This window comes from Coffea eugenioides, chromosome 2 (genome assembly GCF_003713205.1).
Source record: "Coffea eugenioides isolate CCC68of chromosome 2, Ceug_1.0, whole genome shotgun sequence".
Classification (NCBI taxonomy): domain Eukaryota; kingdom Viridiplantae; phylum Streptophyta; class Magnoliopsida; order Gentianales; family Rubiaceae; genus Coffea; species Coffea eugenioides.
This window is the reverse complement of record NC_040036.1, coordinates 22,428,970-22,444,368: the sequence shown is the minus strand read 5'-3', so window position 1 is coordinate 22,444,368 and position 15,399 is coordinate 22,428,970. Positions and strand designations below refer to the sequence as shown.

At 36.5% G+C, this 15,399-nt stretch overlaps 2 protein-coding genes across 4 annotated transcripts; both read left to right on the top strand.

The window, feature by feature from the left end:
* The first annotated feature begins 1,209 nt into the window (after positions 1–1,209).
* LOC113761276 (ubiquitin-conjugating enzyme E2 28) lies at positions 1,210–5,696 on the top strand. 3 transcript variants are annotated; one of them, XM_027304185.1, is made up of 5 exons: positions 1,210–1,320; positions 1,514–1,611; positions 3,695–3,822; positions 4,572–4,676; positions 5,336–5,696. In XM_027304185.1, the coding sequence occupies exons 2-5, from the start codon at positions 1,542–1,544 to the stop codon at positions 5,477–5,479; spliced, it is 447 nt and encodes a 148-aa protein (XP_027159986.1). In that variant the 5' UTR covers positions 1,210–1,320; positions 1,514–1,541; the 3' UTR covers positions 5,480–5,696. The 3 variants fall into 3 exon arrangements, with proteins under 3 accessions (XP_027159986.1, XP_027159988.1, XP_027159987.1); XM_027304187.1 differs by having other exon boundaries at positions 1,231–1,320; positions 1,506–1,611; XM_027304186.1 differs by having other exon boundaries at positions 1,267–1,377.
* Positions 5,697–12,442: 6,746 nt separating this feature from the next.
* On the top strand, positions 12,443–13,880 carry LOC113763624 (ethylene-responsive transcription factor CRF5-like). The gene has a single exon (XM_027307496.1). It carries the CDS (start codon positions 12,459–12,461, stop codon positions 13,584–13,586), a length of 1,128 nt encoding a protein of 375 aa, XP_027163297.1. The 5' UTR covers positions 12,443–12,458; the 3' UTR covers positions 13,587–13,880.
* Positions 13,881–15,399: the final 1,519 nt, after the last annotated feature.

The window sequence follows — 15,399 nt, the reverse complement described above, 5'->3', positions numbered from 1 at the left end:
CACTACATGCAATGCAAGCAGTGAAGCACCACCGTATTGACTTTAACACTCCATAGCAGTGATTGTAGTGCTAGAAATTTGAACCCCAACAAAAAAAAGATTGGAATACTCGAAAGATGGACTATGCTATTTTAGCTAGTGCTACAAAAAAAAAAAAAAAAAAAAAAAACCACTCGTGGATTGCAATAGTTTTTTATGAGAGCCATACTTTTCTTAAACATTCGTTCACTTTAGTCTTGTTAATGTGACCTTTTGTTCATTTCAGAAACGCCTCAATATATTTCGCCGGTGACAAATGGAAGAATTAGAGGTGAAAATTTGAGTGTTATATGGATGGAGAGATATAAACATCACGGGTGTAATTGCTATTTGGATAAAATGCAAAAAAGTTTCCTGTGATAAATCTAATACACAGAAAAGTTCCCATGTAGTTTCAAAATATACAACACGACACCCCGTACTTTGAACTAAATTGTAAAGGTGACGGAATCCGTTAAACTTAACGGAAATGACTTATTGGAACCTAAAAAAAATTTTTTATACATAATTTTTAACAAATATACCTATTTTACCCCTTAACCCTCAATTCTCTCTATCTAAAGAATAAAACAAATGATTTTTTTGAGCTATCTTTTGCTTAATTATATCATGGCATTTTGGTCATTTCCTTCATTTCCTTTAAGTTTAACGGATTCCGTCACCTTTACAATTTAGTTCAAAGTACGGGGTGTCATGTTGTATATTTTGAAACCATGATGAGTTTTTCTGTATATTAGATTTATTACAGGTGTCTTTTTTGTTTTTTACCCTTGCTATTTGGACATATATACATAGAGTGTCTGACTACCAAAAATTCTTTTCAAGAAGATCGTATAAGGAAGAAAATATTGGGGTCCAAATACAAATAAGAATAGTTCTCATAAATGGCTCTTACACCAGACCATTTGGAAATGTGTTGATAGAAGAAGAAATCAGCGCTCATTTGCAAGGTAACAGAACAGAGAGAGAGGGGAAAAGAAAAAGGAAAGAGAAAAGGGGTTGGGGGGTTGGAATTTGGAAATACACATAACGTGTGTGAATCCGAAATCCCGGGTGGGTCGGGGCCCCACGGCACAAAGGAATCCCATCCCACCAGTCAGAGCTGCCCAGCTGGATCCGAATTCGCTCCCACGTCGTATCAAATAAAGCTCATCCATCAGTTTTTCCTTCATCTGAGAAAACAAAAGAGAATAACAAAATAAAATTCAAAATAAGAAAGTCAGAAGTCTGCTGGCACTAATATTCACAACCTTGAGAGTCAAAATCGGCAGCTTGGACAAGGTACGAGTAATTTATCTCTGCACTCATATCCCATCTCCAAATCACAATCACAATCAGGTTTGTTAAAGCTCAGAGTTGTAAAGAACCCTTATTATAGTAGTATATTTGTTTGTTTGTGGGTGTTTGGATTTGTTATATTTTGCAACTTCTCTGCTTTTGTTTTCCGCCTTTTATGCATCTGTCAGATCTGCAGGACTGGTGGGTGGGGTTGAATCCGTAGGATGGCTTCAAAAAGAATCTTGAAAGAGCTGAAGGATCTCCAGAAAGATCCTCCTACGTCTTGTAGCGCCGGTATCTCTATCACCCCTTTTTGATCTTTCTAGATGTGTTGTGGCAGGATGTGTTGGTACGTTACAAGTTTCCACTTTCATTGCATGTTTTGTATGTCTGATATTTGGGTCGACTTGCTTTTGTTGTTTGACATTGTGGTATGTGAAGGAAATTCTGTGCTTCTTGTCTGTTAGTTTTGTGTAAAAATGGGATCGTTTATGTGTTTCCCTTTTTCTCCCGAAGGAATAGCAATTTGAATTTGACGCTGAATCTAATTGCAGATGAACATACATGAACTACATGTATGGATCAGGTTGTAAACTTTGAGGCTTTTGGATTTCGTGTATGGTTATTAGTCTTTGCATGAAGTTGTTGTTACCGGGGAAGATGGAGGTCAATTATTTGTTGGACATATTGGTTTTACGAATGGAAACTTAAATGGAGTGGTAGAAAATAAAGTCGATGAACAGTAAGTGTTCTAGTTTTTGCTTGTACTGCTAAATCTTTTGCTTTATGGTTTTTCAGATTGTTTTCACGAGAGCACATGTTCATTACCCTATTCATAATTAAAATGCGTAGGATGACCTTTTAAGACCTTTCTTCAAAACTATTCTAGAACAAATTGTCTTTAGATGCCAAAACTATGCCAATAGCGGGGCAAACTTGTGCTATGTGGATGCTCTTGGTATAAGCTGGTTACTTTGTGGTAGCATTGAAATCTTGTTAAAATTTGTTCTCGAAATGTGCAAATGTTGCATGTTGAAATCTTGCTCAAAATTGTTCTTCAATTTTGTACTTCCCTCGATCTTTTCACATTATTAGAACAAAAGGTGTTAAAACCCACAAACCAACAGTAAGGCATACTTACAAGGACTGTACTTGCTTAATCACTATCGATTGAAGTGGTTGTGATGTTTGCAAATTAGCAAGATATACAACCAATATGCACTATCATTTTTCAGAGCCAAAAGAACATCACTGCTGGTGATTGATGTAATTGCTTTGACACCCGATAGATAAACAACTATCCTTTAGGTCTTGATGATGTACCAATATTTTTATATCGTGGATTGTGGCTGGATACTCTAAAACACCTCAGGCAACAGATAAGCACATATAGTTGTTCCTTCTTTCCTTTGCTATGAGCTGCAAGAAGCAAAGTGTTATAACTTTTGTTAAGTAAAAACATAAGTTCTCTCTCTCCCTCCATACCTCCCTTCTTCCTCCTTTCTTGTTGGATGCCCTAGTGTAGAGATTACAAGGTAACATTTGAGGAATACTATGGCTAAGTTGTTTCCATAAATTGATATAACCAGACTTGTTCTTTGTGTGTTTCCATTTGATATTTGGGAACTTACAGGGCCAAGATATGGAACAAGGTCATTGTGTTTGAATATGAGGGTTTGCACTGTTTGTTTGGTTTCTTTTCTCTGTGGTTAATGGGCACTTTAGTGCCATTTTAAGTCACTAAACACATATTAGTTACTGGTTTTCATTGTGGGATGTGAAAGCATCTGGTTCTGTGTACTTTTGATAGTGCAAGGAGCAATATAACTTCAAAATTTTTCATTGAGTAGACGTATTGGTATTTTATGTGATGAGTCGGTAATTTTAGAAATCTGTGTTCAGGTAATCTGAAAGTATATCTGTAAGACATAATCATATAGGATTGGTTCAATTACATCTTACATGGTTAAAATGAATTTTAAAGTTGATTTTGTCAATGTGATTGATATTACTGATATTTGAAAAGTGGTTTAGTTAGTCTTATGTCATTTTAACCGAAGATTGCTAACCTTCTTGCTTAGTCTGTTACTGTATTTTTTTTTTCAAAGAAACTTTTAGGCTGTAAGTTAATTCCATTCTTGGTTGAACTATAAAGTGATATTTTATATCTTGGTGCAGTAAATGGTATATGATTGAGCACTTCAAATTATAGGCATCAGAGATTTTATTTTCTATGCATTCCATGGCCGAATGCTTTCCACATCCTGGTCTTTACATCCTTGTCCTGGAGAACGCGATGGTCTGTTTTTTGCTTGAAAACTCTTTCAAGAGAAGAGGATTAACATGTGTTTTCCGCTTGTGTATTGTAAATTTACAGGTCCTGTTGCTGAGGACATGTTTCACTGGCAAGCTACAATAATGGGCCCTCCTGATAGTCCTTATGCAGGGGGAGTATTTTTGGTCACTATTCACTTTCCTCCTGATTATCCATTCAAGCCTCCCAAGGTATGTCCATGCTTCTGATAGTTTTAGGAGCTGTTGATTGTAACTCATGGATTTTGCCGTTTACTGAACAGCCATATTTCATTTTTAGCTTCTTTATTTTGTTTGTTTTGAGTATTTGTTGTAGTTGCATAAGTATGTGGTGTCATCTTTTGGCAATAATTGCTGCCTACAGCCAAGCACATTTAAATGAATCTTGACTTATTGTACAATTAAATTTGTTCGGAGTTTACTAGCTAAGAAGCCAAGGATGTCTTTGTTTCAGGAAACTGCTTCTGTATGTTTTAATGGATTACATCTTTAATATCACTGGGACTGAGTTTTGGTGTTCAACAAATTCTGAAATTCAGCACATTTATATATTGTCAGTATGCAGTAAGGTGGTTGGGTTTCAGTATGTAGACCAGGATGAGAAAAACTGGTCTGTGGGATTTTCTGCAACTGCCTTTTGTACATGCTATGAGAAAGGATAAGCGTGCAATGCACCTTACTGGTGACATTCTTTTTTGAGATGGAACATCTAAAACATATGCAACTATTTGCTGCATACTGTTCATATATCATAACTCTGCAGCTATCTAGAATTTTGGATATGCAAAAATTTTTTTCAGTGCTGATTCTGTAAATGTTATATGGCAGAAAACATTTTGTATGTGCTCTGTGATGATTAGGAGTACTACAATTTCTATAGGTTTCAACTTGATAAGCAAAATTGAACTTGTTTTCATCAAGTTTTACTTCTATTATTGCAGGTCGCATTCAGGACAAAAGTTTTTCATCCAAACATAAATAGCAATGGTAGTATATGCCTTGATATCCTGAAGGAGCAATGGAGCCCTGCCTTGACTATATCTAAGGTTAAAAATTTCCCCCTCCCAAGTTTCAGGTCTTAATTGGGTTCAAATATATAATGAGTCTCATTTGCTAAGGTTTTCTAAATGCCAATGGATTCTTCATGAGGATGACCGATTCTTGGATGAGACAGGTTAAAATGCCATTTTCTTCCACTCTCGTCAAATATCCTAGATATATGAGTGATATGGACATGTAATATGTTCATTACTAAAAGCCAATGGACTCTTCATGAGGATGACCGATTCTCGGATGAGACAGGTTAAAATGCCATTATCTTCCACTGTCGTCAAATATCCTAGATATACGAGTGATATGGACATCTAATTTTTTTTCATTACTTAGTAATTTGTTCATTACTAAGTTCATTTTGCTGACATCAAATAGGCTCATCTGTGTAGGCGGACTTTGATTTGAGCTGAGTTTCTTAATTTAAGCATTTGATTCTGTTAAATCAACTCTGCCATTGTTCTGTTGGGCAACTATAGCAAGTTGTCTGGCACTAAGTTGTAAAATGGATCTTTCAATATTGTTTACACCGCACTGATAAAACCCCCTTAGCTCCTAGCATTAAGGGTAGACAATGCATTTATCTGGCTGTATTGCTGTTTCCATGATATGTAATTTGTCTGAAGAAGGGAAGGATTCTTGTGTAACTCTGCAGGTGTTGCTCTCAATTTGTTCACTTCTAACGGATCCGAACCCAGATGACCCTCTGGTGCCCGAGATTGCTCACATGTACAAGACAGACAGGGCCAAATATGAGGCAACTGCAAGAAGCTGGACCCAGAAGTATGCCATGGGCTAGTTTGATAAAGGGTGGTGGCACCAACCACCTTTGTATCAATGTAAAAACGCATTCCGTCTGTTTCTCATGTACCTCTCTGATGAACAAATGTAGAATACAACTAAAACATTTCCTCCATCTCGAATTCCTCATAGGAAACTTCAATCGTGTTTGTCAACCTGTTTTGTTGCTGCTCTTGAAATCTGCATCCTAGTAAAGACCTTTGGTCATTTGCAAATCTGCTGAGGGCTCAAAACGACTTCAAGCACTTTATCCCCATCTTGCTTCAAACACTTGATAAGATGAAGGGCCTGTTTGGAACCTGAGTTTTTTGGGAGTTTGTCTAAAACTTTACTGTAGTACACTGTAGAAGTTTTTGAAAAAATTTGTGTAAAATTTTTTGTAAGGTGAAAATTTTTTGTGTAGAAGTTTTTAAGAGGAAAAACTTTTTTTTTTCTTTTTCTCTTTCTCTTTTTCTTTTTCTTTCTTTTCTTTTTCTTTTCTTTCTTCTCTTCTTCTTCTTCTTCCTTCCCTTCCCCCTTCCCCGTTACCAGCCCCCCTCCCCGCAGCAACGCAGCACCCCCTACCCCTCCCCCTCTCCCTCCCTCTGCCGTCACCCTCCCTCTCCCCTTCCCCCTCCCTTCCTTTCCCCTTCCCCTTCTTTCCCCTGCCACTCCTCTTCTCCCTCTCCCGCCACCCCCCTCTGCTCTCCACCCCTTTTCCTCCACTCTCCTTGCCACCCGCCACCCATATTCCTCCCCTCTCCCCCGCCCGTCACCTCTTCTCCTCCCCTCTCCGCCGCAGCCCCTCTTCTCCCTCTGCCCCGCCAACCCCCTCTGCCCGTCACCTCCTTTTTCTCCTCCCCTCATCTATCCCCGTCACCCTCAGCAGCCTCGTCGCCCTCGCGCGAACAGATCGCAGCTCCCCTCCCCTCCATTTTTGCGATCTGGTCATGGGACCAGATCTGGTCGCGGGAGGGGGAGGGTTGCGGGGGACACACAAAAAAAAAAGAGGAAGGCAGTCAAATTGGGTAAAGGAGGAGGATGGCAGGGAGAGGGAGAAAGGCAAAAAAAAAAAAGAAAAGAAAATGGCGCCGGAGATGGTGGTGGTCGGCGACGGAGGTGGTGGACTGGGTTGGGATGGTTGAGGAAGAAGAAAGCCAAAGGGAAGGGAATTTTTTTTATGTGTGTTTTGTGTATTGGGTTGGGATGGTGGAGGAATTTGTGTGTGTTTTGTGTATTTTGAAGTGTGTAGGTAAAAAATTTTGAGAAGTTTTTTGGGTTCCTGTAGCAAAAGTTGTTAAAAAACTTGTAGGTAAAAAACTTGCCCAAAAAACTAGCTTCCAAACAGGGCCGAAGTTTGGTTGAAAAGTGCCTCACGCGAAGATTGGCAATTTTTTGGAGCTCCAAATCTTAGAAAGATTCCCTTAAGAAATGGAAAATGAATTTTTTGGTAAATGGTTGCTTGCGGATAAAATTGTCTATGTTAGGAATGTGTTTGAAAGTGTTGACCTATGGTAAAAATTAATAAAAGGCCTGCCAAAAGATAAGATGAATCTTTTTTATTTTTATTTTTTTGGGGGGTAGATTTTAAAGGCTTCACAAAGGGAAAGACTGAAGAGAAGAGTTTAAAAATCGGACTATGAGATTTCTCATTGAGTTAATAAATATCTCGAATAATTGAGCTGATGTACACTAGTTCGTACAATCTTTTCACAAATTTGCTTTATTAGAATCGGTTTTCTACTCATTATTATGTTGTTCTAGTTACCTACTAATATTCAACTTTTGAACCTGTGTGGATTGCTATTTTATAGAGTTTTTATAGAAAAATATGCTGCACCGATTTGATATATGTAAGATAAAAATGTGTCTGCAACATAAGTTCATGACAAATGTAAAAGCTTTTTTGGAAAAAAATGACAGTTTTAATACAAATAGAAGTAATTTTGTTTTTTGGAACATAATAAATCTCATTTGGATTGCTATTTTAAATTCCATTTAGATTGCTATTTTCTTTTTTTTTTTGTAGAAAAATTACTGTGTTGATTTGATGTATTTGAAATAAAAATATAATTACGAAAAACGTAAAAACTTTTTTTCTGAAAAAAAAAAAAACTTCAATCTAAACGGAGACAAATGGACAAATGGTCCCTCGGTGTTGGGAAGCAATGTACTGAATTAATTTTCCATTGCTTGAAGCCCAAGCTTTTGACTGAACGGATTGTTGGCCTCAGTAAATGCGCACTCCAGCTCCCCCGCCATTTTACATATTAACACATTATTAATTTTTCAGCCAGCCTTCTTCTGATATCTGACTTCACTTCTGAAGCGTGTTGTTGATGGCATGGCTGATCAGTTGACTTGTTTATCTGGTCTGTTTTCTCGAGTCCAGAATCAGTAGTGGATCTGTTTATTCACCTGGATCCAAAAAAAAAAAAAAGGAAAGAAAGAGAGAATTGTATTATGCCATTTGAAAAAAAAAAAAAAAAAAAAAACTTGGTGATTGGGCTACATGGAAAGAAGAGCAGAGACGGCAGAAGAAATCTTTTATGGGAATCGGGTAATTGGAATAGATACATGCTTGGTTGACAAGCAAAAGTAATCGGTACTACATTATTCAATTAATTAAATTGACATTTAAAACTCAACATAACGAATTTGTTTGGATAAGAGTTTATTTAAGATAATTACTGTAATACTTTTTATGATATGATGTATGTGAGATAAAAAGACGATTGAAAAGATAAAAAAATAATTAAAATTTATGAAATAAATTATTTTACTTCAAATCTTCTTAAACCAAACACACCAGCTAACGTATTCTATACACTTGTGAAATTTAGAAGCTATTATATTATATTGTCTTAGACGGTCAAATAACTTTTTTTTGGCCTTAAATGCCCTTGACCAAGTAATTCTACCAACTCCATCCCTAACTAAAACGTACATTTTTCTTTGAATCGATTCAAGTATCTGAAAAAGCATTTCTTGGTATCATCACGACTATTATATGTTTGCTTACAGATAATGAAAGAAGTTAACAAATTTACTATTGGATTCCCTTTCTCAACACATTATTCAATTTTAAGTAGTTCGTACAGAACCTAGGCCTCCAATCATATTGTGTACACGTCATAACTGATATTTTAAGACTAGCTCTCCATTAAACAAACATTATTATGTACTATCATTGTATATATTCCTAGACTTCCACATTATGAAAAAAAAAAAAAAAAAATTTCATAGTGTTCCAAAATTTTCACAGCTTCTAGAGTTTTTGCTACTTGCAATTTGTGAGTTAATTTATTGATTGTATTACTCTCACCATCATTATGATGATGTGTTCCATATGACATATCTAACTTATAATCAGTCGTCACTTTGCTGTCCTATGCCTCCTCGTTCCAACAAGATGGCAGAAAATCAATTATTAGAACCAGCACCCTTAGAAATTACGTAATATTATATATATATATATATATATATTAACTTTTCAAAAATCAGTTTCAACTTTTAATAACTTTGTATCCCTTACAAATTCAAATTAGTAAATTTTGGTACCAACATAAGAGCTCGTTTGGATTGCAAATATTTTGTAGAAAAATATACTGTAGTGATATGATATATGTGAATAAAAAAGTGATTGGGAAATATGTCAAAGAAATTTTTCTACGTAAAATCGCAATCCAAATAAGGCCTAATATTTTGACCACTTTTTAGCTTGAAATCACCATATGATCCATATGCAATCTTTTTTTTTTCTTTTTGTATAAAAAGGCCATATTCAACTTTTTTAGTGGCAAAAATAAATGTGAATTTGGTCTAATTCTAGTTTTTTTATGAGAAAAAATAATATGGTTTGGGTCAATTTCTATTTTTTAATGGTAAAAATAAATATGAATCGAATAATTTGTTTAATTGCAAATGTGATTTAGCCTTTTAACCCTAAAATTGACTACGCGTAAATCACATGATGGATTCACGATAAAAAGTGATTAAAAATCTAAGTTGAAACTAAAGTTATCGACTTAAATTTATAAAAGATGACGTAAATTACTATTTTAAAAATAAATGATGAACAAAATTTATACAGTGAAATGTGAGTGATTCTTCCTTAAAATATTTCACAATAAAGATGATGGTGATGAGCATGCATGCGTCCTGATTGATTACTATCAGTACTAGTAGATGGATGTTATCATGATACATGGCGCAATTCAACACTAGAGGACGGGCCATTTTGGGGGCAGGCAGGAGGATTCACGTGGTGAGAAACAGTAAAAATGTGGCTGTCATTTTTTTTTTTTTTTTGCCTTTTTTTTTTGTTCTCTCCGATGCTCTGACCTATGTTTTCCCTTTGCTTGAAGCCCAAGCATTTTGACGCACACTACAAAAGTACAACCTGGATGATGATGATGATGATGATGATGATGATGATGTCAATCCAGTAGTATATTAATTGGATTCCACCAGTCTTGTTGGAAAATGGATTTTAAAAAAAACCGATTCCACGGCGGCAAATTTCTATTAATGTGATAATTATTACCTTTCACTAATCAAGAGTTTTAGATACACTTTGCAAAGGATAAATTTATCAATTAAAGAAAAAAAAAAAAGGGCTGTGGCATTATCACTATTCACTAGCCATTTTTGTATCATCATGTCTTATATTTAAATTTCTGACCTTTATTTTTTCTTCCGTTTTATGGATAATTAATAAATGTTTTAAAGTGTGGGATTGGCATTTAGGTATTGATGATACGTGGGATTATGATTTTGCGTTCTCCTTTGCGATTCAGTTAAACGTTCAGGCACATTAATTTATTTAGAGCTAATTTTAACCACAATAGAGCTTGGCGTGCAAGAATCAAATCTTCAGCAAACTTCCATGTAAAGTTAATAACAATTATGAATGAATGAATGAATGAATGAATGAAATGGTGGCGCAATCAGAATAATAACCAATCCTTTTTTACTACTATTCGTTTTCCATTTTTTTTTTTTGTGATTTATCCGTTCTCTCAGTTAGTTGAAACCTAATAGACACACGACATAATAAAAAAATTTTCATGGATGCGGTATGCAAGAAATTGAGAAGTTATTATGTCAAGTAGTCAACCGATATAACGTTATCAGAGGCAACAATTAATTGGAGACCGGTTTTAATAGTTGAATTAGTTATCAATAGTAGAAAATAATTACTCCTTTTGTCCCACTTTGTTAGCCTTTTTGTTTAAATTTTTTTTTTAAAAAAATGTAAGTGGAAGGGTTCAAACTAGAATTTTCTTTTACACTTCCTCCTCCCAAACCACATGATATGACCATCCTTTCCCCATCTTAGGCTTGTTTTCCTTTTTGGTCCGTTCCAAATTATAGTTCATTTTTCAATTAAAAAATATAGTTAACTCGTAACTTCTCTAAAATGTGCTTATTTAATGTAGATTATTATTGAGTATAGCCTAATTTATTTAATATAAAGTTAATTAGTCATACTCCATCTAATATAAGCGTAATTTAGGAAGATAGTAAATTAGATTTATTCTTCCAACAAAATTAAACCTTTTTAAAAATTGTGTGAGAAAAAAAAAACTAAACCTATTAAAATGGCATGGAGGGAGTATGTATGGACTAATGCTTTAGACAAATCTCAGACGTACAATTATGATTGACAATTTAATCGAGCATGCATGTTATGGAAGTATCAATTATGAGTTTGAAAATCAAATAGCGTATCACTATATTAAAGCTGAAAAAAAAAAGAATATTTTCCCAACAAGAGATAAGAGGAGTGAAATTTAAAAAATGGAAAAGGGAAAGAAAGATTTGAATTCAAAACCTCTAAATCTAGTAACAGTTCAGTATTTATCTGACGGGGACCATTCAGATTTCATGCCAAACATTCAAATTATTGATTCAAATTTTTTTAAAAAAAGGATATTCAAATTGATCGTCTGTTAAACACTACTATCTAACGATGCTGAAATGGTAAATTTAGAGTTACAAGAAAAGAAATTCCATCAGCAAGTTCACATGAGATGCCTTGCGTTACTTAAGCCTGCTAAACCAACAATTCCTCGAAAAGGTTACGCAGTCATGCTTGAAATGAAATAATCCATGGTGTAAAGCTAAAAAGAAGAGCTCTAAAGATTGAAAAGGACACAAAATAAAACAAACGATTTTCGAAACTCAATTTCGTCAAAATACTAATTGAGAATAGATTAGCTTGACTTAATTTAGAACCGGAGAGTGGGGCCGGCCAATTGGCCGTATTTTTTATCTCTAAATCAAGGCCGTTTACCGGGTCCACTGTGGCCACCTGTAAAAGTATAAGTCGTCGAAATCGGGATGCGGCGAGTCGCTGGGGAGAACCTCTCAACTCCTTCGTTTAGTCGGTGCCTACAATTTCTACAACTACGTTGGCTCATCAACTCCTTCCTTTAGCCTATTACCACGTAAACAAACAAATTATTAGCAAACAAAACACTACTAATCCATCCCATGAAAATAGCAGCAGCAGCAACTGCAAAGAGAATAAAAGTCCCATAATAACTCAAATTAAACAGAAACCTTAATTCACGAAGAAAATCTTAACCCAAAAAGTAAGAAAATCTAAATAAATAAAATAAAATGTTAATTGACCTGAACCCCCCCCCCCCCCCCTCCCCCAACCCCAGGAATCAAGAATAAGAATAGGGATGTTCTATACAAAACCCCCACCTCCTCAGTCCTCAGTCTTCAGTTGAGAGTCTTTATATACGACTCTGATTCTCTGAATCTTTCTCTCTCTTTAAAACTCTCTCTTCTAATCGCCACTCACTTTTGCCACAAACCATTCAATTCCACACTCTTTTGCCATTTTTTTTTCTTCTTTCTCTTTTCTCAATCAATTCTACACTTACTAGTCGTTGAGTTTCTTCTTTTATTTTGTTCTTTTGAATCCTCCTATTGAATTCCTATTGAATTCTTCGATTCCATCATCGGTTACAAATTCTTCAAGAATGGATACTGACAAATTATCTCGACCCTTGAGAAAAACAGTTCACCGAAAAATACTAGATAACACCGCCATAAACATGCCTCGCGTTGTCAGAATACAGTTCACCGATTGCGATGCCACCGACTCCTCCGGCGACGACGACGACGATGGCCGCCTCGTGTCGCCCGTTTTCCGGCCTCCCCGAATCAAGAAGCTGCTTAGCGAGATCGTTATTGAAAAGAAAAAATATTCATGCCCCCGCAAGGCTACTTTCGTCGACGAGGTCAAGAATGCCGTGAAGGACGACCTGATGAAGACCAAAGCGACGCCGAAGAAGAAAAAGAGGCCGCTCTCCAATTTTATTAATCCCAACTGCTGTACTGGTAGTAATAGCACTGCCGGTGAAGCTGTGGGAAATGTTAAAAAGTACCGCGGCGTGCGGCAGCGGCCGTGGGGGAAATGGGCCGCGGAGATTCGGGACCCGGCGAGGAAGGCTAGAATTTGGTTGGGGACATATGATACTGCTGAGGAAGCTGCTATGGTTTACGATAGAGCCGCGATTCAAATACGCGGGCCCGATGCTTTGACGAATTTTATAAAGCCGCCGGAGCCGGAGAGACCGGATTATACTACTACTGAGGAGGAATTAGCGGAGGTGCATGCCACGTCGGTTTCCGGATATGATTCTGGGAAGGAGTCGGAGAACAACAACCTCTGCTCTCCGACCTCTGTTCTGAGGTTTAAGGACAAGCACCAACCGCCGCAACAGAATGATCAGTTCAAAGAAAGCAGCTCTACGACAAGAAGAATTACTGCTGCTAGTGCTAGTGCTAGTGCTACCAAGTGGGCAGGTGACTGGAGACCGGTTGAGCCGGTGGGTGCGGAAAGCGAGGGGATTAGTAACTCTCTGGATGATGATGATTCTTTGTTATTAGATCAGTGTTTACTGAATGAGTTTTTCAACTTGAAGTCTCCGTCACCGTTGATCTACAACGAAATTATCGGGCACGATGACGGTGTTTTGGAATTGGAAGAAGGGAACTTTGATGATATGCCTCTGGATTTTGGTTTCGGGGATGATTTTGGGACTTCTTGCGGTGCATGGGACGTGAATGATTTCTTGGAAGATCATCAATTGTTATTAGTGTGATTTAAAGCTGGAATTGATTTTCCAAGGGAATATTCCCTCCTATATGATCCTCAATCTTGGATAACTTTAGAAATTTGGTAAAATCCCATGCTAATGATCTGGTTGGTCTAGCTAGTGCTACTTTTTAGTAGCAGTGCGTGCGTCTTTTTTAGGTGTGTAAATTAAATTCAAGGTGATGTTGAGTAGCATATATAGCTTAGGATGATGTCTCCAAAGTTTTGGGTAATTTAAATGTGGAGATGGGGTTGGACGAACCATATTTGGTACCTCAATAAATAAATTATTGTCACCGTAGTAGCAACAAGGATTTCTTGATGGTATATTTGTTGATTTTACTCCGCAGTTTTCCTTGAAACAAAGATTCTTCGACGTTTGATTTCCAGCCTAATTGCTGCTTGATGAATGAAATGATTGAAATGAACGGTCTTTTTTGCTTAATTCGCATGTTGATCATCAAGACAAGAACGTTACTACATCAGACTTGCAGTTGGCATTCGCGGATACCACTAGAATGAATGGAAACGGTTGAAGAATCAAGTTGTTTCATTAAATTTGTTAAGAATATTAGCAGTTGGAAGAATCAAGATTCGTTAAATTTGGTCAAAAGTGGATTGCAGTCGAACGTAGATTGAAACAATTCGGGGTCCTAATGCCATCTGCCAGTTGCTAATGGGGTAAAAGGCTGCTGCAGTAGGAGACTCTAAATGGAAATGGGGCAGCATGACCGTCCCTGAACGGATGTCGGATAATGGCCATGATCTGGCCTCAAAAATTTGTGCAGCTGAGATCACAAGTTATAACTCGATTTTTACGCCATGTGTGGGACCCATAAAAATTTGCTCTAAAGTTACGCGATATGCAAAAAAAAATTACGCGATGTACAAAAAAAGTTACGCGTAGTTGAAAATGGGCAAAACCGTCCGTGCCCCTTGTTCACTCTAAATGGACAAACAAATAAGATTGTCGTGTTGATGTGATGTTTGTGAGATAAAGGTGAATTGAGAAATGTATTTATGATGCAAGTGAATTTTTTTTTTGGAAAAATTTGCTGTGTTTTCCTTCCTATTCATTTCATAGATTAGCATTTGTGAAACTTGACGCTCCCTTCTGCTCCTAAAAAATTACTACTAATTTAGTATTTGAAAAATTTTAACCACTGAGTTTTGACTCGGGAGTCGCCAAAAAGGGACTAAATCCCTCTTTGAATTGTAAGTTGAAATTCAAACCCCACCTACAGTGAAAAAATTCAAAGGAGATGTCAGAGCACTCCTTTGATCTAGTTAGATTTACACAGCCTCTTTAGGTTTCACCCCTTTAGATAGGTTATAGAAATGTTATCGTTGCCGTAAAAAAAAAAAAAAAAAATTATCATTTTAAACTTTTTTTTTTTTAATGTTACTAAACTCAGAGTTTGTCTGCCTGGAGGGAAATATCTTCACGAGTTCAGGTTATCAGCTACATTTGAAGATTAAGAAAACAATAGTAGTGGTATTATATTATAGCTAGTTGGGAGTGACTGCATATGAATGCAGAAGTGAAGGATGTTGTTACCTTACTGATGAATTAAGGCACATTCCCCAGCCAAAACTTTTCTGAATTAATTGCAAAGATGGAAGTTCAACTTGATTACAGCAGGGGCAAAGTAGATAATCCTTCCTTTGGACAAGGTTAATCAACTAATTACGAATTCAAGTTGCTGATTGGCTTGACCAAGATGGCAAAAAGGATATGAATCCTTGGGCGGCGGCCTGTTGCATTTTGGACATTTCTTGAAAACACATTGTAGAGCCACTGGCCATTTGGTCCAGTGGTC

Excerpts from the sequence above, each read along its gene's own strand:
- LOC113761276 (XM_027304185.1), top strand. The coding sequence starts at position 1,542 with ATGGCTTCAAAAAGAATCTTGAAAGAGCTGAAGGATCTCCAGAAAGAT. Across the intron at positions 1,612-3,694 it reads TCCTACGTCTTGTAGCGCCG|GTCCTGTTGCTGAGGACATG; the intron begins GTATCTCTATCA and ends GTAAATTTACAG. Across the intron at positions 3,823-4,571 it reads ATCCATTCAAGCCTCCCAAG|GTCGCATTCAGGACAAAAGT; the intron begins GTATGTCCATGC and ends CTATTATTGCAG.
- LOC113763624 (XM_027307496.1), top strand. The coding sequence starts at position 12,459 with ATGGATACTGACAAATTATCTCGACCCTTGAGAAAAACAGTTCACCGA.